The 25,851-nt window shown below is 35.2% G+C and overlaps 1 protein-coding gene across 1 annotated transcript in view; it reads right to left on the bottom strand.

Moving 5' to 3' along the window:
* Positions 1 to 2,706: 2,706 nt before the first annotated feature.
* LOC134252485 (ecdysteroid-phosphate phosphatase-like) overlaps positions 2,707 to 25,851 on the bottom strand; it is a 43,997-nt gene continuing 20,852 nt past the window's right edge. The window contains exons 6-12 of the mRNA XM_062734977.1: positions 21,238 to 21,446; positions 20,285 to 20,390; positions 20,044 to 20,191; positions 17,132 to 17,251; positions 3,960 to 4,052; positions 3,593 to 3,832; positions 2,707 to 3,360 (exon numbers count right to left, since the gene is read on the bottom strand). Coding sequence (XP_062590961.1) covers positions 3,116 to 3,360; positions 3,593 to 3,832; positions 3,960 to 4,052; positions 17,132 to 17,251; positions 20,044 to 20,191; positions 20,285 to 20,390; positions 21,238 to 21,446 — 1,161 coding nt within the window. The 3' untranslated portion in view covers positions 2,707 to 3,115. The remainder of the gene's footprint in view (positions 3,361 to 3,592; positions 3,833 to 3,959; positions 4,053 to 17,131; positions 17,252 to 20,043; positions 20,192 to 20,284; positions 20,391 to 21,237; positions 21,447 to 25,851) is intronic.

The raw sequence follows: 25,851 nt of genomic DNA on the forward strand, positions 1-25,851 counted from the left end.
ATGACCCCGTGGAAAAAAGTATGTCTACAGTATTGTTATACGGAACTTTATAATAGAAAACTTAAATATCTATCAATTCAAAAGTTGAAACCAACTGGTTAAGAACAATTCTCAAACACAGAAAACACCAGACAAAGTCATAATCATCACACATTAAGCTCTAATTCATGTTTAAACATAACCATATCAACATTAATTCATGCTTGCACCAAATGGTGCTAGATCAATATGTTTATCGTTCGACAGCATAAAAATTTAATAAACTAGTAAATAAAAAGAAATAAATCTTCAGAGCTAAAAGTAAACATATTTAAGCTGAAAATTATGACAAAATCATATCAGATACCTTGGTAAAAATTATGCTTAGCCAAATATAAAAGCAAACTTTATTTTAAAAATTGTTAAGAAAAAATGAAGAAAAAATAAATTCATAATTTGATAATATCAAAAATAAAATTTCTTTATAGAGCAAATGAAATTCCATAGGCCAGTAAGATCAATTTACCCCTATTACAGATTTTAAAAATCTAATAGCTAAGTTCTGAAATTATATTCCCAGTCCAAATCATGAAGCCACTATCTTCATTGCCAAAGGAACATAATACACCACTTCTGTTAGAAGAGTTATTGCCCATCACAAAAACAGTTTTTGGGAGGGAAGGGGGGGGGGTTAAGCTTAATCAATAGCTGCAAAATTAGGTCACAACTTTTTAAAAAAAATTTCTTTAAAAGGGACATTATCTTTTTTTAATAAAAAAAAAAAAAAAAAAAACTACTTTCATTAGCTTCAAAAGTTTTGGGAATAAAGCTTACCATCATGGTATAAACACTTTCATAATAAAAGAACAAATGATGGACAGTTCAATATTTATGTCACCTAAAAAATGAGAGATCTTAATTCTAATGATTTTTCAATTTGATATTTACATACAAGAAAGATTTAACTGAGCATTTTCATCATGGCATGATATTTTGATGAATGTAGAGACAAAATGGAGACCAAAAGTTCTAATAAAAGCAAAGCAATGTATTATGTATATAAAATTGCAAAATTAGCCTATTTAAAAAAAAAATAATAAGCAAAGTAAAATTAAAAACTGGCTTAAAAAATTATATGTCCCTTTAATACAATGAAAAATGGAATTAAAAACTCAGTGTTTATAAAAATTTATGAGTGTTGAAAGTGGTTGAGAGTATTCTGAAGCATGTGAATGTTTTGTTTTGGCTTTTTAATGAGCAGCGGGATTACCCATGTATCTACGATACAGTACAAAAAGAAATAAAATTTGTCTTTAATGGTATATACATCAACAACAATTATCAACTTCAACAAAGACCTAGATGATATCAACAAGAAAAAAACATAGTACAAAATATAAAACATTATGTCTACGGACAACAAGCAAGAATGTCACTTATCAGTAAAGAACAAAATTTTAAATAGGCATGAACAGCCATACAAAGAATCTTAGAAAAAAAAGACTATCATATAAATCAATAAAAATGCTCAATATTTTTCACAGATTTAGAATAAAATCATTAGAACAGCAACTTCATTTCATGAACATCTTTGAATTCACCTAAGTACATGTACAACTGTTATATGAATCTAATATTCTAGAATTAAAAAAATGGTTTGAAAAAAAAAATACTATAAGTACATTTACTTTGTGATACCATTATATAAATGGTGCCTGTTTTGGAGGGTAACAGTTGAAATTGACAGCGGAGGTTGACAATGGTTTTCCGAGGGGTGTCAATTTCAACTGTTACCCTGCAAAACAGGCACCATTTATTTTATTATACTGAATGCCTTCTTGATTTACAATGTTAGCAATACAAATCGTTGATCGCCTTTTCGTTCACGTTTAGAAAGCTTTCAAACTCCCCGCTACTTCGAAAAAGATTTACTGACCTCTTAATTGTTTATTTGATACTCTACAAGTCCTTTATAATCTAAAATTTCGTTATTTCTGGACTCGCAGGCATGTTTCGTCTGTCGGTTGTTGTTTTCAAGTAAGCTACATCGGACGCAAGCTTTTATTGACGTCAAATTCCTGTTCTTTCAAACGCGCAACTGACGTGTTGAGAATTCTACGATGAACCGTACGTGCATAATTTCCACGCATGTGGCATTACCATTATGTTACCCATTGTCACGTGTGTTTCTAAGGCTGAGGTTAATAGAACAGATTGTTAACTGCGTCTAAACCAATCAGATTTTAATATTTAACATGAAAGTATAATAATAAAAATTGGTCCCTGCTGAAAAAAGATAAGCAGATTTTTCACTCTTTAAGGTTGATCATACCTCATCTAAAGGACATAACTTACATCAGCAAAATAAGATTTTTTGGGGGGTTCCAAAAAAAAAGTTGCTGCATAACAATAATGTATAAAAGACATAATATTTAAACTGATTGCTCTGAATGTGGTGCTTAAAACTGACCACAGCAAGAAAAAATCTAACTTTAATGGTCTACTGCATGAGCCTAAGTTAAGGAAACTTCTCTGATCAATCTTTGCTAATTATCTTTTTCAAAATCTTTAAAACAATGGACTTATTTCAACCAAACATAAAAAAATATTTCTTTGTTCAAGAGGATTCAATTTTGTTCAATTGAGCTGCCTTATTCTCCACAATATAATAAAACAGAATGTTATTCTAAAACCTTAAATTCACAAATAACAGTAAGGGCATTTAAAAAAAAAAAACATCAGCTAAAACTTGAAGCTACCTGTAGTTAAATACAACAAGACAATGAGTACTATAGCATATCTTACATCATCTGATAAAACCTTATAAATGAAAGGAACACAATTTGGATATTTTCTTCTTTCTCTTATCTACATATTCATTTCCAAGGAAGTTAAATGTGACTCAGGTTAGCTTTTTGATCCACAAGCCTTAACATTCTGTAAAATTTCCTTATCACCCTTCAAACCTGCTGAAGAGATTATTAAATATTTGTTAGTGGAAATAAAATTACATTTTAGTAGAAATTTTATACTTATGTTTAACTATTCACAGGTATAAATAATGGCTTCATTGGCATTATTGAGCTAAATGTTAGCTATTGGCACAAACAATTCCTCAATTTCCGAAAAACGAATGTCATCCATTCAGAATGTCTCTGACGTTCTGTACAATATTGCGTCCGTGAGATAGTGGTAGAGTGGGTGGATCTATGAATTTCCACTTCCTTGTGATGACGTCCTCCTCGATGGCACACATAGCCACGTAGGGCACCTTGGGGAGGAACTCTCTATATGACATGGTGGTCCGGGGGGTCTGTCCTGTTATGACTCGTGTGCATAAATCCAGAGTACCAGAATGACCAATGAACAAAATACTGCCACCTAAATTTGCATACAAAAGAATTTTTTTTATTTTCAGATTCAATTTTCATCTGCAATTTAAATTGTAACTTTCTATTTTCCAGCTTGCAAATGGTTTTATTACTCATTTAATGACCGTATCACAGGAGAATTTTTACATTTTGAAAATTTTGCTAGTCAAATAAAAGGGGTGAAACAATTGATTACAATCAATGTCTACTAATTTTTCAGTTCCAGTACAAGGTTTCCTTACCTTTACTTTCGTACAGTTTAAGTATCTGCCTGGAGGTTTCAGTTGACCGAGCGTACAGATTACTGATTGACTCCCCGTCCTCTAGCTTGTCCCGGGGGACCTGGGGGAGGTAGGAGGTGTCTACAGGGTAACCCTGCTTAGACAAGTCCTCGGGGGAAATCCACCGGGGTACAACATTGGTGTGGCCTGTCCACTCAAACAAACCTGGTTCTATCTTGATTTTGTTTTGGATTTTTAGCACTGTAAAATATTATAATATCTCAGAATTTCTAGAATACCATTTGCATTACACTTGTAATGAGCAAATCAATTCTTTTTTATTAGATGTAAAAACTGAACCAAATAGAAAAGGCTTAGCATAACCAACCTTGATAGATTTCTGTTGCTGTTTGAACACATCGTAAAGAAGGGGAGGAATAAACTGCTGCTATTGTTATCCGGTTCTCTGTCAGTGTGTCAGCTGAAAATAATCAAAAAATGTCATTTATTTAGTGACTAGTTTAATACATCATTAGAGATATCATTTACACAATAGAGTTAGGTTGTAATCAAATAGACCAGCATAAAATCTTCATCACAAAAAGATTATACTTAATTCTTAAAATTATCAATATTTTAAATTTATCAATAAGTTTCTTAATAAAAAAGAATACACTGTAATAGGTTAGGCCAATATCTTTTTGAATATTTAAGTTTTACACATCTGCTTCAGTTAAAAACCCTTGACATCTAGCTGAATTTTTCAATATTTCATTGTGATTTTCGACATTCTCTACGTTTTTTAAAATTTAATCTTTTTTGCAAATTCATCGATTGTACACAGAAATTTAAAATGAGGGGAGGGGTCAATCAAGTATAAAATATTAGCCAAAATGGTCTTTTTACAATAGTGTGACAGTGGAACTTGAGTATATCTTGACCACTGATATCTAAAATACCATGGATATGTCAAGGTAATTTGTAAGACCCAGCTACTTCATATTTTTCAAATATTTTAAACTCAAAATCTCAAATCCTTGGATATCACAAGCCTTTACTTTCTCAGTTCCTTCCACTTTACTATAAAATGTAATTACACTATCTATCTGTCCAGGAAGGACTGCTCTCTTCTCCCTAAATTTCTCTAAAAATTTACATTGGCGATTACAAGTGTACTGGATTAGGAGCCAGCTGGCCTGCAATGTATGCTAGGGTTCTTTAAAAATTACTACATGTATAATATCTTTGTCATAAACATATACAGTTAAAACACACACACACACAGATATAATTATACACAATTGTTTAATGATGCAATCAATTAATTGGAGATTGTAAAACAAAAATATATTTAAATATCCTTCCAGACCTAGAAGAACAAAACAAATCTGACAGGTATGTAATATACTGTTAAGGGGTCATTGATGGACCAGCTAGAACACAGATAACACTGTGATTCTGGTAGGTAGGACAGTCACTATTGGAGTCTAGCTAGAGTCAGGTAAATACCAATTGGTATCTTTCAAAAACTTTTTGGATAATTTTTTGTAAACAAGAGATGTTTGTAAAACACTTATGCCCCCTTCCCCCCAAAATGGGAATTTTTTTGTAAGTCCAAGGGGCATAACTCTGTCAAAAATGGCACGATTGTACCCAAAACAAAACTTGACCAAGATATTCATCTGATTAATCTGTATATTAAATTTCATCTCAGTATGTGCAACAGTTGCTAAGAAAATGAATGGAAACTGCAAATAATTGAATTTTTTTCAAACTCCAAGGGGCATAACTCTATCAAAAATGGTGCGATTGTACCCATAGCATAACTTGGCCTAGATATTCATGTGATATATATGTATACCAAATTTGATTTCAGTATGTGCAACGGTTGCAAAGAAAATGAGCGGAAACTGCAAATAACTGAAATTTTTCCAAGTCCAAGGGGCATAACTCTGTCAAAAATGGTGCGATCATACTTAAAACATAATTTGACCTAGATATTCATGTGATATATCTGTATACCAAATTTGATTTCAGTATGTGCAACGGTTATGAAGAAAATGGACGGAAACTAAATGGACCACAGACCGACCGACCAACAGACAGCAGCAAACCAATATGCCCTCCCTTCTTCGAAGGGGGGCATAAATATTATACAGTTGTTGACTGGGGTAGAGGGAAACAGTCGATCTGTTGGACCGGAGTGCAAGCTGTTGCCCGAGGTCGTAGGCCACGGGCAACAGCTTGCACTCTTGCCCAACAGGTCGACTGTTTCCTGAGACCTCTGTCAACAACGGTTTAGTTATACATGTACTCCTACCAAATCAAATTAATGTATTTAAGAAAAGTCAAATTGTTTTGGAAGAGAGAGACTTGATCATGTTTATGTGAATTTATCAACAATCGTCATTTGCCGTCTTCAATCGAGGATCATTTATTATATCAATGTCACGGGACTTATAAAATGATTTCTGTAAAGCATAGTGGATAGAAATCATGGTTTTCTTTGCATACATGCTCCCATCCTTCTTCCAAGCGGCACAATAGAATTTCCTCAAGTCAATATGCTTACCAATTTTTCACACAATTTATTTCGCAGAAGTGGTAGATACACTTCATATTCACTGAGAATATTTTCAGCCGTTTTCACTAATTTTTTAGCATTCTTATTGTCCCTAGTTTCGAGTGAAACGAACATCGGCCATTTCTTCCCGATGGGTAGCCTTAGTACATAAGTCCTGGAACCGCTTCGTCAGATAGTCTATGACATCATAGCTAACTGACAAGTTTAAATCAATTGGCACTCCTCGGCTAAGTACATTTAACCCATGGTTATCCAAATCAAGCGAGGTTTGCCGAATGAGGAAAAGATAACTCAATTTAGCGCCATATGACGTCAGCGGTCAACAGTCTTTTTTAACAGTCAATTTTGACAGTTCCTTGGACGGTAGGTGGGAAAAACAGTCAAATTGTTGGACTTTTTAAAGTAAGGAATTATATAGGAACTGTTTTGTAGGAGTATAACAATTACTTATATTTAAGGGGGCTGACTGTGGTTTTCATTGTGCAATATTTTGCAAATCATAGTAAAATGAAGCTTATTTACTGTTTTTACTTTTAAAGCAACTTTTTTCGCTTGATTAATAAAATTAAACAAAATTAAGAAATTACAAGTTAAAAAATGTATTTATAATTTTATATCACTGAATTTTTAACTGCCATGATTTTGCAATTGATATGTAGGTTGACGTCGTTACAATGTGTTTTTGACATTATGATAAACTGAGAAGCTCTTTTAGAAATGGATAATAAAAATGTTATTTTTTTTAAAACAAGAGGCCCACGGGCCTTATAGGTCACCTGAGTATCATGTAACAACTTTCCAGCGATTGTATTTGGCTCGTGTTTTAATCCAAAAGCCATGAAATTCACAAATTTTGAAGGAGGCACCATTGCTTATCAAAGGGCACATTTCAAAGCATTAATTCATTTTTAGTCAAAGTACCTCCCTGGTACCCCTGACCAAGCAGCCCTGAAATTATCTATTTTGAAAGAGGCCCCTTTTTTCATTATAAGGCCAGTGTTTTTTTTTATGTTTAGGTTTAGTTATGAACATGAGAATAAAAAAGTCCCGAAGGAGAAGGAAATAAAAAAATTTTTTTGATAAATCAATTATTAACAATTGTTCAATCTTTTTTTATGCTATTCTAATAGGCCCCTTACCACTGGACACATAATGCTTACAATAGGAAAGTAGAACATTTAATTGCTTATTTCATCATCTGCCAGTCTGGGCCAGTTATATAAATTTTGTGATGTTGGTCAAAATATATTTCTAAAAATCAATTCTTTAAAAGTCTTTCAATATATCTTCATTTTTTGAATATGTGTTAGGTGAATGTGTAGACATTGTTCTAAAATTTACTTGAAGCCTAAAATTATAATTCCTATCATAAAACAGACAGGGAGTATTGACGAGTAGGGTGAACTTTTTTTCAATTAAGTGTAAAATAATTTTTCTGGCTGATACAGATGATACTACATACCTGTATATATTTGTATATTCTTGCCTTTTAATAGTTGATTTTTTTTTTAAATTTCTTCAGGTTATTGTTTATTTCTTCCTCAAATGGACTTAACTTCTCCTAGTTTTATTCATTACATCTGATGCATAAGCAACATTTTCTATTGAATGATGCTTTGACTGTAAGCTATAACAGAGACCTAAACAATGTCGCTGGCAATATGCAATAGCTACCACGGGCAGTTTAAAACCTGGGGGAGGAAAATAATTTACAGACAGATACTTTTGAAACGAATACATAATTATCTCACCAGCATGTCATTGTGCAAAAAAGTCGTTAGCATTTTATTTGTCCTTTGAACGGGTGAAACGTTTTGAATGGCACTCGTATCGATGAATTTTACACTAAACCAAGGTGTCTTCTCAGTTCTAGCTTTATTTACCCGCCGTTTCATCTCAAAACCGGAAGTGCGAGTTCGTAAATTTGAAATGTCGATCCCGACTCAAATTTGACATCGGAAAGAATTTTTTTTATTTTTTTTCTGAAAATTCAAAACCTTGAGCGGAGGGTTTGTAAAACTGAAAATAAAATAAATCCTGGCCTTAAATATGTAATTAGATCATTAGTATATTAACCAGGAGCAAAGGATAAGATGTTCAAAGAATTCATGCATTTCACTATATATAATCATTAGAGCCCCACCCTAAAACAAGAACCCCTGACCCTGGGGCCATAAAATTCACAATTTGGGTAGAGGCACTCTTGCTCATCATAACTATGTACTTAGTTAGTTTATTTGATACCCAGGAGCAGAGAAGAAGGTTTTCAAAGAATTCATGTATTTTCACCATATAATCAATAGAGCCCCGCCCTAACACAAGAACCCCTGACCCTGGGGCCATAAAATTCACAAATCTGGAAGAGGCACTCTTGCTCATCATAACTTTGTACTTAGTTGGTTTATTTAATACCCAGGAGCAGAGAAGAAGATTTTCAAAGAAATAATGCATTTTCACTACCTACATATTTAGCCCCGCCCTAGAACTAGAACCCCTGACCCCAGGGCCATGAATTTCACAATTTTGGTAGAGGACTCATTGCTGATTACAATCATGCAAACAGTTTGACTGCTTGATGTCCAGGAGTAAAGAAGAAGATTTTTAAAGATTGCATTAATTTTAGTGGTTTTGGCCCCACCCCTCAGGCCCCTGGGGGGCAGGGATCATGAAATTCACAATTTTTGTTCCCCTTCACCCATAGATGCTTTGTGCCAAATTTGGTTGAAATTGGTTCAGTGGTTGCAGAGAAGAAGCTGAAAATGTTCAAATGTTAACACACGATGGACGACGGACAACGCACGACGACGGACGAAAACAGATAGCAATAGGTCACCTGAGTTTACTCAGGTGACCTTAAAAGTAATAAATATATGATCTTGAATTTTAAAACATAGAAATTTGAGGATATTTCTCTTATTTTTAATACATTTTCATATATTAAATCTTTTGTGCCCATCATATTTTGTAGTACTCTATAAACATAGGTAATCAGAGATTACAGAGCTCACCTCAACGTGTGTTGTCTTTAAGTAAGGCAAATTAAGTCACAAAATTAACCAACAAAAAGTATACATCCAAAAATGCAAAATTTATGCAATTTTAATACTTTGAAATAGACCTATATAAAAACTAAAAACCAGTTCTTCATCATGAAAATGTAACTAAAATCCAGCATCTGAAGAAAGATTGAGAGTTTTCATCCCTTGATGCATCATTTGTGCAACTGGTTTATATAAGCCTTAGTTTCTTGGTGATAGACTTGCACCCATAACTTTTACGAGGTCTTTTATCTGGAAAATGTATGTCGAATTCAGCATCTGAAGCAAGTCCATTAGTGTGCATCCTAAGATGTATCATCCATGCAAGTTTGGTCAACATAGGGCTTAAAGTTACTTGCAAATGAAACCTGTATAAAAAAATTAACCTTTCCACTAATCCAGAAAATGTAGGTCAGATTCAGCATCCGAAACCAGCCTAGTAGAATGCATCCTTAGATGTACCATCCATGCAAGTTTGGTCATTATAGGGCTCAAAGTTACTTGGAAATGAATCCTGCACCATAAACTTTAACCTGTTTACTCGTCCAGAAAATGTAGGTCAGATTCTGCATCCGAAGCAAGTCTGGTAGTTTGCATCCTAAGATGTACCATCCATGCAATTTAGTCATTATAGGGTTCATAGTACACTGTACCTTGAAAATGAAACTTGCACCAAAAACTTTAACCTGTTCACTCAACCGGAAAATGTAGGTCAGATTCAGCATCCAAAGCAAGTCTAGTAGAATACATCCTAAGATGTACCATCCATGCAAGTTTGGTCATTATAGGGCTCAAAATATCTGCGAAATGAAACCTTCACCAAAAAACTTTAACCTGTTCACTCAACCGGAAAATGTAGGTCAGATTCAGCATCCGAAGCAAGGCTGGTAGTATGCATCCTAAGATGTATCATCCGTGTAAGTTTGGTCATTATATGTCTCATAGTAACTTGAAAATGAAACCTGCACCAAAAACTTTAACCTGTTCACTCAACCGGAAAATGTAGGTCAGATTCAGCATCCGAAGCAAGTCTAGTAGAATACATCCTTAGATGTACCATCCATGCAAGTTTGGTCATTATAGGGCTCAAAGTATCTTCGAAATGAAACCTTCACCAAAAACTTTAACCTGTTCACTCAACCGGAAAATGTAGGTCAGATTCAGCATCCGAAGCAAGGCTGGTAGTATGCATACTAAGATGTATCATCCATGTAAGTTTGGTCAACATAGGGCTTATAGTTACTCGGAAATGAGACCTACACCAAAAACTGCACCAAAAATGTTAACCTGCACCAAAAACATTAACCTGGTCATTCCTTTGCTGAAATTGCAGCATCTGAAACTTTGACTGGTACAATGAAACACACTAGCAACATCTTCCATGCATGTCTAATCAATATAGGACACAGAAGTACTTAAAAAAACTGCTCCAAAAAACTTAACCTTAACCCGGGACGCCAACGCCGACGCCGACGCCGACGCCGAGGGTATCACATAAGCTCCCCCCAACTTCGTTGAGGTGAGCTAAAAACAGGAAAATTCATTAATTTTTGGCATTTTGAGATACCCCCTACACGACGGTAGAATTTTGTGTTTCTTCCATATAATAAACAATATAGTGTTACTCATCAAATATTATAGTTTGAACAAAAAGGCTATTGTAGTATTTGTATAATTTAATTGCATTATAATGCTAAAAATTGGCATTTTCCTAATAAACCTACAGTAAATGTATCTTTATCTTGAGATGGTCCCTGAAAAATATCTTGATGGTAGATTTCCCCAAAACTTGGCATGTACACTGAAGTTAATGTGTTATATATGGTATAAGAGTTTGGCTATTGTAGTTTTCACACAATAAAACCCCAGTCAGCCCCCTTAAGGTTGTAAAAATAAGCTGATTTATCAGCTTGGATATATATACTTGGATACACAGAAAAATGTACTGATATATCACAGTACAAGAACCTGTAAATTTTTCTTTTTTAATTGTGTTCACCAAGTTCCATCGTCACAAACCACAGTGGTTGCATGAGAAGAGAAGAGAATATTTTGTACTTCATTGAAAGAAATATTAACCAATGCGAGTAGAGCATAGTCGAAAAATGAATATTAAATGTCACGACAAATTAAGTCCCAATAATTGTAATTTATGAAATATTTTTGTGCATTGATAATTTTTAAGGAAACATACAGTGGACTTTCAGAACCAAATTTTTTAATGTTACTTTGTCTCATTTAAGCAGAATTCCGCGTTTCATATCCAGACTTTTTTCACAACAAAATGAAACTTTACGTTATATGTTGATTCATTTATTGTAATGTTGTTGTAATTATTAATTGGTTTGTCAGCTCTGCTAAAATTTTGTGATCTGGGTGTTAAAATAGCTGTAAAATCACTGGCTTGCCTGTTTGTTTTTAAAGAGGATCACTTGTGATCTGTATATATGGCTTATGACAAGGCTAATCCTTATATGTGTAGGCCGGTACACATGAGACTCTCGCTAATTCTCTAATATGTATTTGAAATATGTTTATTTTAAAAGGGAAAATAAGTCAAAAACATTTGCAACATTTATCTAAAGTATTCAGAATTTATCATTGTAGACACAGGCACTTGTTTCTGTAATAAATTTTTGACCTATTATCAGGCGCGGATCCAGGATTTGGAGTTAGGGGGGCGCCAAAATTAGGCAAGGGGTCTGGGGGCCGCCTTGAGGCCCCCAGTGGGTCCAGGGCAAAGCCCTGGTGGGGGCCCAGGGGGCGAAGCCCCCGGAAGCTCCTGGATTCTAGAGATTTTGAAGGGTTAAAATGAGGTCTACCAAAGCCCTGGTGGGGGCCCAGGGGGCGAAGCCCCCGGAAGCTCCTGGATTCTAGAGATTTTGAAGGGTGAAAATGAGGTCTACCAAGTAGACATTTTTGATTTACGCTAACTTTGACAATTTTAGGGGGGGCGCGCGCCGGGTGCGCCCCCCCTTAAATCCGCCACTGATTATTATACTATGTGTTAAAAATTTATTACCTAAACAAGTGCCTGTGATTTTAGATGAGTCTTGTGAAGAATATGCTTTCTGTATAATTCAATTGACTCGTACTGGTAATCTGGTATTCAAAAATGCACATTTATTTCTTTGCAATTGCATGGTTATTAAAAAAATTAATAATATGAACTTTTTTTTTACTTTATAAAGCCCAAACTTCTGGTATGGACCAATGTAATTATTCCCAGACAGACCCATATACTCAGGCCCAGAAGTTGAGACTTTGTGACCTGTGCGAGACTGACAAGGTACAGGTTCACTGTGATACATGTGAAGTCAGACTTTGCAATACCTGTATTGGTGATCACATGGCATCCAATGAATCCAAGAAAATACATGAGATCATAAGATATATATTTCGAAAACCAACATTTTCTGAATGTTCCTCTCATGAAAAAGAAAGGTGTGAATTGTACTGTCAACAATGTGATAAGCCTGTCTGCAACATATGCATGGCATCTGATCAACATAAGGGTCATCATGTTTTTAAAATCATGGAAATGCTGGATGAAAGGAAAAAAAAGATCATCAAAGAAAAAAATGAATTGAAGGATGCAATACTTCCAACATACCAAGAAAGTGCATCTGATGTAGAAGACAAGATAATGCAGTTGGAAAAAAAATGTAGAGATCTCACAAAAGCCATAACAAAACATGGAGAGGAATGGCATAAAAAAATTGACAAAACTGTAACAAAACTAAGAGCTGCAGTTGATGAGATGAAAACTGAACAATTGAAAACTCTACAGAAACATCTGAATGGAGTTAAAAAGAAAATTTCTGAAATAAGGAAAGAAATTACAGTAATTGATGATCTGATAGACTCCCAGCAGATTTCAGAACTGTTGACTATTACATTCAATGTAGACAAATATAAAAATCATCAAAAAAGAATTGTACTGTCATTCCCTAGCTTTAATCCGGGGGAAATCCAAGGGGAAGAACTTTGTAGCCTGTTTGGAAGTTTATCACAAAGATTTATACATGTTGGATTCTTTCCTCCAATCAAGCAGCTGCTTGATGAACCAGAGGTCCTGACTACCATAAATACTGTACATAAGCACTGGTACATGGAATACCTAAATTGTGTAGCCTGTCTGAGTAATGAAGAAATCTGGACAAGTGGAAATGACAAAATCATGAGCCTCTACAGTGTCAGTCAGGGATCTCTACTCAAGTCAATCATGACCATGTCAGGGAATGTCCCAACTAACATAGCAGTAACAAAACAAGGCCATCTTGTTTATATTGATCCTTCTCACAAAACTATCAACATTGTAAAGAATATAAAGACTGAGACTTTGATTACATTAAAGAAAGGAAGACCCTGCAGTATCTGTAGTACCTCTACTGGTGACCTCCTGGTTGTCATAAACATTGATGATTTCTGGCACCAAGAATCAAAGATTGTCCGTTACTCTGGTCCCATAGAAAAAGAAACCCTTCAGCCTGAAGAAGAAGGCAAACCTTTCTATATCTCTTCTCCTTACTGTATCAGTGAGAACAGGAACCTGGATATCTGTGTGGCTGACTTAGCAGAAGTACTTGTGTTTAATCAGGCCGGGAAACTGAGATTTAGATACAATGGACAAACTCCTGCTTCAAACAGCCGACCATTTATGCCAGTAGGAATCACCACAGACAGTCAGAGTCACATCCTTATAGCTGATATGCCCAATCATCGTGTCCACATCCTAGATCAGTATGGGCAGTTCCTCTGTTACATAAACTGTGGAGTGAGTGGTCCCTGGGGATTGTGTGTAGACACAAGTGATAATTTGTTTGTTGCTCAAGGCGAAAATAAACAAGTAAAAAAAATTAAATATATGGAAGTAATTAAAGGAAACTGAACTGAGATTTGCAGAGAAATACTTCGTTCTGAAATCTACTTCTTTCATCAATTAGTATATGATGAGTTCAATTTCTTATGCATATTCTGTTCAACCAATGAAATTAGAATGTAGTACATATCAACAAAACAATGAATTTTTAAGAGTAATTTTACCTACTTATCGATAATATGACGTACTTCTGGGTAGTCATAGGTGCGGGTATTTATCTTCGTCAATATGGGAAATGACACTTGCAAATATTGCAGAATAACTTACTTTTTAAACTTGCTTACTATGCCAATTATGTATTTTTGTATTTTTTCTGCAACAGCTCGCTGCATTAAGTCCTGTATTATATGAAAACAATCAATGCATTTTGTAGTTTATATGCCAAATTCCCATGGTGCAGAAAACGATTAAAATGTTTATGATGTCATAATAATACTGCACAAAAAAATGCAATACCACGCCATGCCAAGGTTGTACTGTTTATAATAAATACAAATAAATATTAATGCAAAGATTAACCCTCATCTTTTGGATATAGGTGCGAGACTAACCCTAATCAGTCGAAAAATGCGTAATACTCAGTAACTATAACCTAAATATGTTGGGTGGGTGCTGGACTAGTCCAAATCAGTCAAGGACTAGGCTAACCCTTAAATCTCTCGGGTGGGTTCAAAGAAACAACCCTTATCAGTCGAGTGGTGTGCCATGACTAGCCCTATTAAAAACCTCTAGTGGGTGTAAACAATAAGCTGAATCAGTAAAATTGTATGTACACGAGGCGAATACTGATTCAATGGATTTTGAATGCAGGACAATGGCATGACGTCAGATTATTGTGACGTCATAAACGTTAATTCTTTTCTCTGCACCATCAGACTTTGGCGTGTCAGATCATTGCACTTTGGCATAATGTGTCTCACAGGAAACGAGCAATTGGACTGTGGCGTGACCATTGGACTTTGGCATCTGTAGAGACAGCCAAAGTCCGATGGTCTCACAAACCCGATAGTTTGGCCCGAACCCCCATGGCCATCATAGTTTGGTGAGAACATCGGACTTTGGCCTCACCATTGCACTTTGAAGTCTTACGTATTCAATAGGGAAATCAGTCAATTTTTGATAAATGATTACTCGGATGTTTTTCCGATCCATTACCCATGTACTGGGTAAAATGTAAATACAAGTGTGTTGATTTTGAGTCCCGTATATCTCTGTTAAATTCCAAAACTGTTTTTATCATGTTCAGGAATGTTTATATATAAACATTGAGTTGCAACGTAATACTTAATTTATTTATCACATAAATAGACTAGTGTTGGCAAGTTGTACGATTTTTAGTAACTGGTTCTTCCGATTGGGAGATGGTTACTTGGATGAGTATATATTATTTATCTTATTTTCTAATCGTTAGTAGTAAAACATAAATACTGTATGTGAACCTGAGTAAACTCAGGTGACCTATTAATTGTTATCGTCTGTCGTCGTGATTCGTGAAACATGAATCAAATTCAATAACTGGAAAGTTGTTGCAGAATGCTCAGGTGACCTATAAGGCCCATGGGCCTCTTGTATAAAATAGATTTTGAATCAGCTGTTATTTTAAATTACTCCCAAGCTTAGTATATCTGTGGAGGCATCTCGTTAAATTAATAAATTAGGTAATAAATTATTATAACCAAGGTCTTCTCAACTTGTATACCCCCTGGCAATCAAAGCAATCAATTACTAGTATTATAAATTGTGAAAACTAATCAAAACAATTTGATCTTATTATTGAACTATTAGATCAAGTTTATAACGGCACATAAAATTAGGGAAATGATGTACACATTATACATTAATGAACAATATTATAATGACAGTTCTTGTTTCGGATCTACTTGATCAATGCAAAAGGAGCTAGGAAATCTTTTACCCATGTTTGTTATAATTACACTTGCAAAAGAGAAGGAACAGATGTTGTTGAGATTGCTAAGTCTAATACATGTATTATTTCATACGTTGATTGGTTTTCCCCATATATACTAAACTTACTATGCACAAACTGACTTTGACCTTTCTTTTTTCCAATCTTTAGTTATCTCAAAATATTTCTTCACTTTTGAAGTTGGTAGCAGCATTTCTATGCATGTCCGATTTCGCTACCGTATACTAAATAAATATCAGTTTAAAAATTATTTGGATATAACAGACCTTACTTAAACAATGTTCACTAAAACAAATCAACAGAATTTTATTAAGCTATTGTAATTTAACTTAAGGACAAAGGCTGGGGAGAACATTTTTGCATGTACCAGGTAATTGGTCATTATAATTACTGTATACACATCCAAAGGCAATAACAGGTGTTTACAGGTGTTGATGATGATAACGTATGCATATTCAAGTTATTTTTGATAAGTTTTCGATAAAAAAAATATGTACTTTGAAATAAGAAAAAATACACATGCAAGTAACCGAGTACCAGTTTTAGTATTCGATACTCGGATGTTTGATCCCTAATCTTTAATAATCACCTTTTTTTGGAAAGATAGGCAATATATAGGCATTGAAAATTAGAGTTTACCCCCCTTTTTTGTTGGTTTCAATTCCCCTTTCAATTTGCTTTCCATGCCTGTGAAGTTAATGTTTACAAAACACTTAGATGCAAATATCCTTGATTAATTAAAAATAACCTGAATATTTAGAGTTTCTCTTGATATGATGAACCAAATTCAATAAGTTTCATATTTCCAATAAAAGCTTTCTTTCCATTGCAAAAACCTTTTTTCCAAAGTTTTGTTAGATTATTTGTCCTCTTTCAGTGAAACCAGAGGAGACTATAGGTTTTCTCTGAGTCTGTCTGTCCATCTGTGTGTCAGTCTGTCTCACTTGGTTTTCTCAAAATGGCAATCTATCAAATACTTCATTTATCATGGTAATCAACCAAATGCTCACTAAGGGTCCCCAACAATGTTTTGGAACCTAAAAAGGACTCACTGTGTTGGAGTGATGAAACATATAGCAGTTATTGTAGAAACTGTGCTTTTTTGCTACCAGGAGTATTTTAAATTTACCTGTTAGCTGTGCTTGTAACTTTCCTACTTCTGTCAGAGGAGGGTCGTTTATGTACTCCAGGTTATTAGACCGTGTTAACATCTTCTTTGGCAAATTCAAGTTAATTCTGGAATATCTACCTGCAAAATTAGAATAAATATATTATTGTTTGAAATCCCTACAACTCTTAATTGTCCCTGCATGCTTTTTGTACATGAAATTTATTGCTTGGTAAGATTACCTAAGGCTTATTTTTAATTAATTTGACTTTGCAGTAAAATATTTATGTACAAAGTTTAAAAAGGTTTCATTTTCAGTTATTACATCACAAAAAAGAGTTGATGAACAGACAGATGGCCAATATGATGCCTATAGAACTACTGCATTTCATTCAGGGCCCTAATTATGAATGATTTCTTTTACTGATCTTGGACAAAACTTTGCACTTTCAATTCCAATGTGGTATTTAAACAAGAGGCCCAAGGGCCTTGAATCGCTCTTCTGATAAATCGTACAACCTATCACTTGTATTTGAAGCCTCTAACCCTAAGTATCCTAAAACCTAAGTTGCATCAACTGATAAAAAGTTTGATGATTCTTAGCCAATTAGGACTGAAGATATTTTAATAAAGCTATAAAAAAAACCATGAGTAGGTCACGGTGACCTACTTTAAGATTGAAGTTTTCTGAGGACTCAAGATGCATTAATAGACAAACTAAGATTGAAGATTCTAAGCCAGTATGTATTTGAGATATTCAAAAGTAGGTCACCTTGACCTACTTTTTGGTCTACATTCTTGGAAAACCCAAGATGCATCAACTGACAAAGTTTGATGATTCTAAGCCAATAAATACCTGAGATAGTCAAAAGTATGTCACCGTGACCTACTTTTTGGTCGACATTCTCTGAAAACCCAAGAGGCATAAACTAACAAAGTTTGATGATTCTAAGCCAATAAGTACTGGAGATACTTAAATATAGCCATAAAATGTCAAAAGTAGGTCATCGTGACCTACTTTTTGGTAGACATTCTCCGAAAACCCAAGATGCATCAACTGACAAAGTTTGATGATTCTAAGCCGATTAGTACTGGAGATACTTAAATATAGTCATTAAATGATAAAAGTAGGTCATCGTGACCTACATTTAAATATGGTCATTAAATGATAAAAGTTGGTCATCATGACCTACATTTTGGTTTACATTTATCAGAGGCCTAAGATGCATCTGCTGACCAAGTTTGATAATTCTAAGCCAATAAATACCTAAGATATTCGAAAGTAGGTCACTGTGACCTACTTTTTGGTTGACATTCTCTGAAAACCCAAGAGGCATAAACTATAACAAAGTTTGATGATTCTAAGCCGATTAGTACTGGAGATACTTAAATATAGTCATTAAATGATAAAAGTAGGTCATCATGACCTACATTTTGGTTTACATTTATCAGAGGCCTAAGATGCATCTGCTGACCAAGTGTGATAATTCTAAGCCAATAAATACCTAAGATATTCGAAAGTAGGTCACTGTGACCTACTTTTTGGTCGACATTCTCTGAAAACCAAAGAGGCATAAACTAACAAAGTTTGATGATTCTAAACCAGTAAGTACCAGAAATACATAAATATAGCCATTAAATGTCAAAAGTAGGTCACCATGACCTACTTTTTGGTCGACATTCTCCGAAAACCTAAGATGCATCAACTGACAAAGTTTGATGATTCTAAGCGGATAAGTACTGGAGATACACAAATATAGCCATAAAATATTGAAAGTAGGTCACCGTGACCTAATTTTTGGTCGTCACTCTCGGAAAACCCAAGATGCATCAACTCACAAAGTTTGATGATTCTAAGCCAATAAATACCTAATATACTGAAATATAGCCATAAAATGTCGAAAAGAGGTCACAGTGACCTACATTTTGGTTTACATTTTTCAGAGTCCCAAGATGCATCAGCTGACCAAGTTTGATGATCATTGGTCTGAAGGTAATCAAAATATGCCTTTTAAACAATTTGAAATCAAATGCCTGCAAAATTCTAAAGTAGGTCACAGTGACCTACTTTTACTTAAATATGTTTTAAGGTCCCAAGATGCAGCAACTTACAAGATTTGATGATTCTAACCCTCTCAGTGTCTGAAATAATGGGATGAAATGTTTTAAAAAGGATAAGTCATAAAGTTCAAAATGTAGGTCACGGTGACCTACTTTTAAGTTGACGTTGTTCAAGGACCCAAGATGCATCAACTGACAAAGTTTGATGATCATAGGCCTTAAAGTGTCATAAATATGCCTTCAAATCAATTTGAAAACAAATGCCCGCAAAATTAAAAAAGTAGGTCACCGTGACCTACTTTTGAGTTAACATGATGTTAAGTCCTAAGATGCATCTACTTACAAGATTTGATGATCCTAGTCCTTATAGTAAGCAAAATATAGACATTTTCATTAATTGTAAATTTAGGTCAACTTTGAAGTGACCTTGAGACCACACCCTTTGCCCCAGGGTCATGCCTTGAACAATTTTTAATCTTCAACATATCCTGATCATTGTATGTAAGTTTGGTAAAAATCTGCCTGGTGGTTCTGGAGAAGAAGATTTTTTTTGCAACCAGTACTTTTGGTTTTGTTTTCCTGATTATCTCCCCTTGTTTTAGGGTCCCAACCCTTATTTTAGTATAAATGGTAGCCCTTGGGCCAATGATACCCTGTGACAAATTTGACACTGATTGGCCAAGGGGTTCTTGAGTTATGGCCCATATTCTAAAAAGTTAACGCACACCGCACGACGCACACCGCACAAATGGCCATAGCATTAGCTCTTTGAGCCTTTGGCTCAGAAGAGCTAAAAACTATAATTTTAACAAACTTGACATAGAGAAGAAAGACAATGCATCAAAGGAAAATAATCATAAAAAACATCTCACCATCATCATCAAAGCACATGTCGTACCACCCTTTCCCCATAGCAAAGTCTGTCCTCTCGCCATGGCGACATATAATCAATCTTCTCTGTTCCCTTTTTTCCACAGAAGGCAGGCTTTGCTTCTTCTCCTTAACGAAGTTTTTGTTGACCTAAATTCATAAATTCACTACTTGTATCTTATTGTACAAATCATGACTTGTTTTTGTCTTTTACAATGAAACATGAAATAGACAGTATTTTACCTTGGCATAATCCTTATCATCATGCCAGATTGCATCATAATCTTCCTCTACAATAATTCCATTGGTCACAGCTACTGACTTGGGTCTTACATGCAGTGGTAGAGATCTACGGAAAATATAACAATATGCTACCTGTGTTAAAGCACAGTCAAATTTCACATCACAGACTTGTGGTAAGTATGGAGATGGTTTTGACTGTAGTGTACTAGTGTACATGTCCATCAAAATTATTCAAACAATATATCAATACTAGCTGCAATAATGTAGCCCTCTCCGATTTTTTTTTATCTGATGTAAAAAAAAAAAAAAAAAAAAAAATCGGAGAGGGCTACAGTGGACCTTCAGATATCCGGACGCTAGATATCTGGATGTTTCAGTATCCAGACGATTTTTTATCGGGGCGGAATTTTTAAAAGTTCTTTTGTCTTGTTTAACTGGTGATTCAGATATCCGGATGCTTCACATATCCGGACAAATTGACTGGGAACCAAAGCGTCCGGATAAATGAGGGTCCACTGTACATTATTGCAGCTATATCAATACATGAATATAAATGTCTTCATCCTTTCTGAATTCGAATTTTTTTCCCTTTTCCCTAAACTGATCAGGCGCGGATCCAGGATTTGGAGTTAGAGTGGGCGCCAAAATTAGGCAAGGGGTCTGGGGGCCGCCTTTAGGCCCCCCGTGGGTCAGGGCAAAGCCCTGGTTGGGGCCCAGCATACGAAACCCCCTTTTAGCTCCTGGATTCAAGAGATTTTGTAGGGTAAAAATGAGGTCTACCAAGTAGACATATTTGACTTATGTCAACTTTGACAATTTTAGGGGGAAGCACGCCGGGTGCGCCCCCCCTTAAATCCGCCACAGCTGATAGAAAATAGCCTTTACCGGTAATTAATACAAGATATTTCTACATGAGCACATTTTTATCACCCCATGATGTTTCCAATACTGACCTATGAAGCATCCAGGTCCATGTCTCAGCTGTTTTCTGTGTGTAGACTCCGGGGAACATTCCCAAAATCCCGGTCAGCCAGGAGATCCCGGGATACCAGCCATCTTTGGTTTTAGTGAGTTCTTTTGGATCCAGGAAAATGAAATCTCCATCAATGAGTTCCAGCTCATCCCCAACTTGTGGTGTGTAGGCCTTTACCACTCGACGGATCTGGAAACATCATTTAAATGAATTCATTAACAGAAAATTCAAAATGGTAGAGACAGAGGTTAAAAAAACCCTGTTTATAAGGAGAACCTGTAGACTTCTTTAAATACAGATAACTAAACTACATTGTTTCCACTGTATTACAAAGAAACATGCTTGAGATAAATTTGTGCTTAAAGTGAAGTGGTTTTTCTCCCCTGTATCTTCAAAGCAATGATAAACTTTTTTGTTAAAAACAATTATGTATATACTATATAATGACCTGGGAGTCGTAACATAAAGGCTACTTAAGTCTAAGACTGTGCTTAAGTTGGACTTAAATACAGTATAAAACTTAAGACCATAACTAGAAGCGTGCTAAGATTTGGCAATGTTAGCAAAACTTAAGCGGCCTGTAGAGGTGACTTAAGTATGTCTGAACTTTCTTGTACATATATCTAGAATTATTCAATGTTGACTTTCTATGTTAAAACATTCTTCTATTCATATTATGCATTAAAGAAAATAAATATCTCCATTTGACGCTGATTTAAGAATTTTATTTTTTTCGCTTGGGGGGGGGGGGGCTGATCACTGATTCCAGTATCACTCCCAACACAGCATACATGTAAATACAATATTTAATTTTAGGAATACGTCTGAAATTAGTGGGACCTCGGTTATAGAAATAAATTGAATATAGTAATAAACCATGGATCTGTATGTTCATTTCAAAAATATGAGTTGAAATAATGCGTTAAAAACAGAAAAGAAAGAGGATGATGACAGTAAAGTAATATTTTAAAAAGTATCTGTAAAGTATAGAATAAATGTAGAGCGCGACAAGTGCAGATTTAGACAGGGCTCACTACTATACAGTTCGAGAGAGAGAGAGAGAGAGAGAGAAAGAATTGCTGATAAGTGGAGACATACGAAAAAATATCCTGATTTTTAGGTCACCTGAGTAAACTCAGGTGACCTATTGCTATCCGTTTTCGTCCGTCGTCGTCCGTCGTTCGTCGTGTGTTAACATTTGAACATTTTCAGCTTCTTCTCTGCAACCACTGAACCAATTTCAACCAAATTTGGCACAAAGCATCTATGGGTGAAGGGGAACAAAAATTGTGAATTTCATGATCCCTGCCCCCCAGGGGCCTGAGGGGTGGGGCCAAAACCACTAAAATGAATGCAATCTTTAAAAATCTTCTTCTTTACTCCTGGACATCAAGCAGTCAAATTGTTTGCATGATTGTAATCAGCATTGAGTCCTTTGCCAAAATTGTGAAATTCATGGCCCTGGGGTCAGGGGTTCTAGTGCTAGGGCGGGGCTAAATATTAAGTATATAGTGAAAATGCATTATTTCTTTGGAAATCTTCTTCTCTACTCCTGGGTATTAAATAAACCAACTAAGTACATAGTTATGATGAGCAAGAGTGCCTCTACCAAAATTGTGAATTTTATGGCCCCAGGGTCAGGGGTTCTGGTGTTAGGGCGGGGCTCTATTGATTATATATAGTGAAAATACATGATTTCTTTGAAAATCTTCTTCTCTGCCCCTGGGTATTAAATATACTAACTAAGTGCATAGTTATGATGAGCATGAGTGCCTCTACCAAAATTGTGAATTTTATGGCCCCAGGGTCAGGGGTTCTGGTGTTAGGGCGGGGCTCTATTGATTATATATAGTGAAAATACATGATTTCTTTGAAAATCTTCTTCTCTGCCCCTGGGTATTAAATATACTAACTAAGTGCATAGTAATGATGAGCATGAGTGCCTCTACCAAAATTGTGAATTTTATGGCCCCAGGGTCAAGGGTTCAGGTGTTAGGGAGGGGGGGGGCTCTATTGATTATATAGCGAAAATACATGAATTCTTTGAAAATCTTCTACTCTGCTCCTAGGTATTAAATAAACCAACTAAGTGCATAGTTATGATGAGCAAGAGTGCCTCAACCAAAATTGTGAATTTTATGGCTCAAGGGTTCTGGTGTTAGGGCGGGGCTCTATAGATTATATATAGTAAAAATACATGAATTCTTTGAAAATCTTCTTCTCTGCTCCTAGGTATTAAATAAACTAACTAAGTACATAGTTATGATGAGCAAGAGTGCTTTTACCAAAATTGTGAATTTTATGGTCCCAGGGTTAGGGTTTCTGGTGTTTGGACAGGGCTCTATTGATTATATATTGAAAATACATGAATTCTTTGAAAATCTTCTTCTCTGCTCCTAGGAATTAAATAAACTAAGTACATAGTTATGATGAGCAAGAATGCCTCTTTTAAAATTATTAATTTTATGGCCCCAGGGTCAGGGGTTCTGGTGTTAGGGGGCGGGGCTCAGTTGATTATATTAATGAAAATACATTAAATCTTTGAAAATTTTTTTCTTTGTCTCTGGGTATAAAGCAGATGAACTACCTTTATAGTTATGATGAGCAAGGGCCCTAATCTTGCAGAATTGTGAATTTCAAAGCCCCAGGGTCAGGGGTGGGGTGGGGGCTCTACTTATATACTGAAAATGAATTTATTGTTTGAAATTTGCTCTTTTGTATTTATAAAACATTTATTTATTTTTTGATATTAAGGGTGCCTTTTTGAAATTTGTGCAATGTGTGGACCTATGGTCAGGGGTTTATGTCACAGTGTTAGGGGCACTACTGGTTAGTTGGAATGCATTTTTGTTCCCCTACCCTGCATATGGGTATTCAGTAACCAAGCTAAGCAACTGCTAAGTGTATTGTTATGATGATCAATGGTGCCTCTTTCAAAATTGTGAATGTCATATAGCATCTGGCTTAAAACATGAATCAAATTCAATAACTGGAAAATTGTTGCATAATGCTCAGGTGACCTATAAGGCCCGTGGGCCTCTTGTTATTTTGTATCCTTGATTAAATTGCAAACAAGTATATCATAAACTTCTGCAGTTTTTCCTTTTGACATGCATGGCCTGATACATAGCGGGAATTCAACATGCATTGTTCTTTTTAGAGTTTCAATTTTAAGTAGATAGATGGTCGATTATCTTTTCTTGTCTGCGATAATAACAGGGTAAGTGAACATTTGTCAAAACATGTAAACTGCATGAAAACAACTCAGGTGATAAAACAATTGTCGTATATTTACAATGAACCACAAATCGCCACTTTCTGACCGTGCGGTATTTGTTTCCAAACGTTCCGAATAATTTATAACATAATTATAATTTTAATACAAAATCTAATCTAACATAACTTAAACCGATAGACAAGGACGTCAACTTTAATATGTATAATTTATTAAAACCTTAACTGAATCACTTTTAGCAATATATCTATATACAAGAGGCCCATGGGCCTTATAGGTCACCTGAGCATTATGCAACAACTTTCCAGTGATTAAATTTAATTCATCATAACAATACACTTAGCAATTGCTTAGTTTGTTTACTTAATACCCATACACAAGGTAGGGGAACAAAAAATGCATTTCAACTAATCAGTTATATTCAGCAATAATCAGTAGTGCCCCTACCACACATGAACCCCTGACCCTTAGGCCTTGATATTTGATTAATACCAAGGAGCAGATTTCAAACCATTCATTCATTTTCAGTATATAAGTACACCCCCCATGGTAACCCTGACCCTGGGGCCTTGAAATTCACAATTCTGGAAGATTAGGGCCCTTGTAGATCATAACTATATAGGTAGTTCATCTGCTTAATACCCTAGAGCAGAGAAGAAAATTTTAAAGATTAAATGAATTTTCACTATATAATCTATAGAGCCCCGCCCTAACACCAAAACCCCTGACTCTGGGGCCATAAAATTCATAATTTTGGTAGAGGCACTCTTGCTCATCGTAACTATGCACTTAGTTAGTTTATTTAATACCCAGGAGCAATGAAGAAGATTTTCAAAGAATTCCTGTATTTTTTCTATATAATCAATAGAGCCCCACCCCTAACACCAGAATCCCTGACTCTGGGGCCATAAAATTCACAATTTTGGTTGAGGCACTCTTGTTCATCATAACTATGCACTTAGTTAGTTTATTTAATACCCAGGAGCAGAGAAGAAGATTTTCAAAGAATTCATATATTTTCACTATATAATCAATAGAGCCCCGCCCTAAAACCAGAACCCCTAACCCTGGGGCCATAAAATTGATAATTTTGGTAGAGGCACTCTTGCTCACCATAGCTAGGCACTTAGTTAGTTTATTTAATACCCAGGAGCAGAGAAGAAGATTTTCAAAGAATTCATGTATTTTCACTATATAATCAATAGAGCCCCGCCCTAACACCAAAACCCCTGACCCTGGGGCCATAAAATTCACAATTTTGGTAGAGGCACTCTTGCTCATCATAACTATGTACTTAGTTACTTTATTTAATACCCAGGAGCAGAGAAGAAGATTTTCAAAGAAATAATGCATTTTCAC

The sequence above is a fragment of the Saccostrea cucullata genome, unplaced genomic scaffold (assembly GCF_032062105.1).
Source record: "Saccostrea cucullata isolate Sc308-1 unplaced genomic scaffold, CSIRO_AGI_Scuc_v1 ctg1, whole genome shotgun sequence".
NCBI classification, from domain to species: Eukaryota; Metazoa; Mollusca; class Bivalvia; order Ostreida; family Ostreidae; genus Saccostrea; species Saccostrea cuccullata.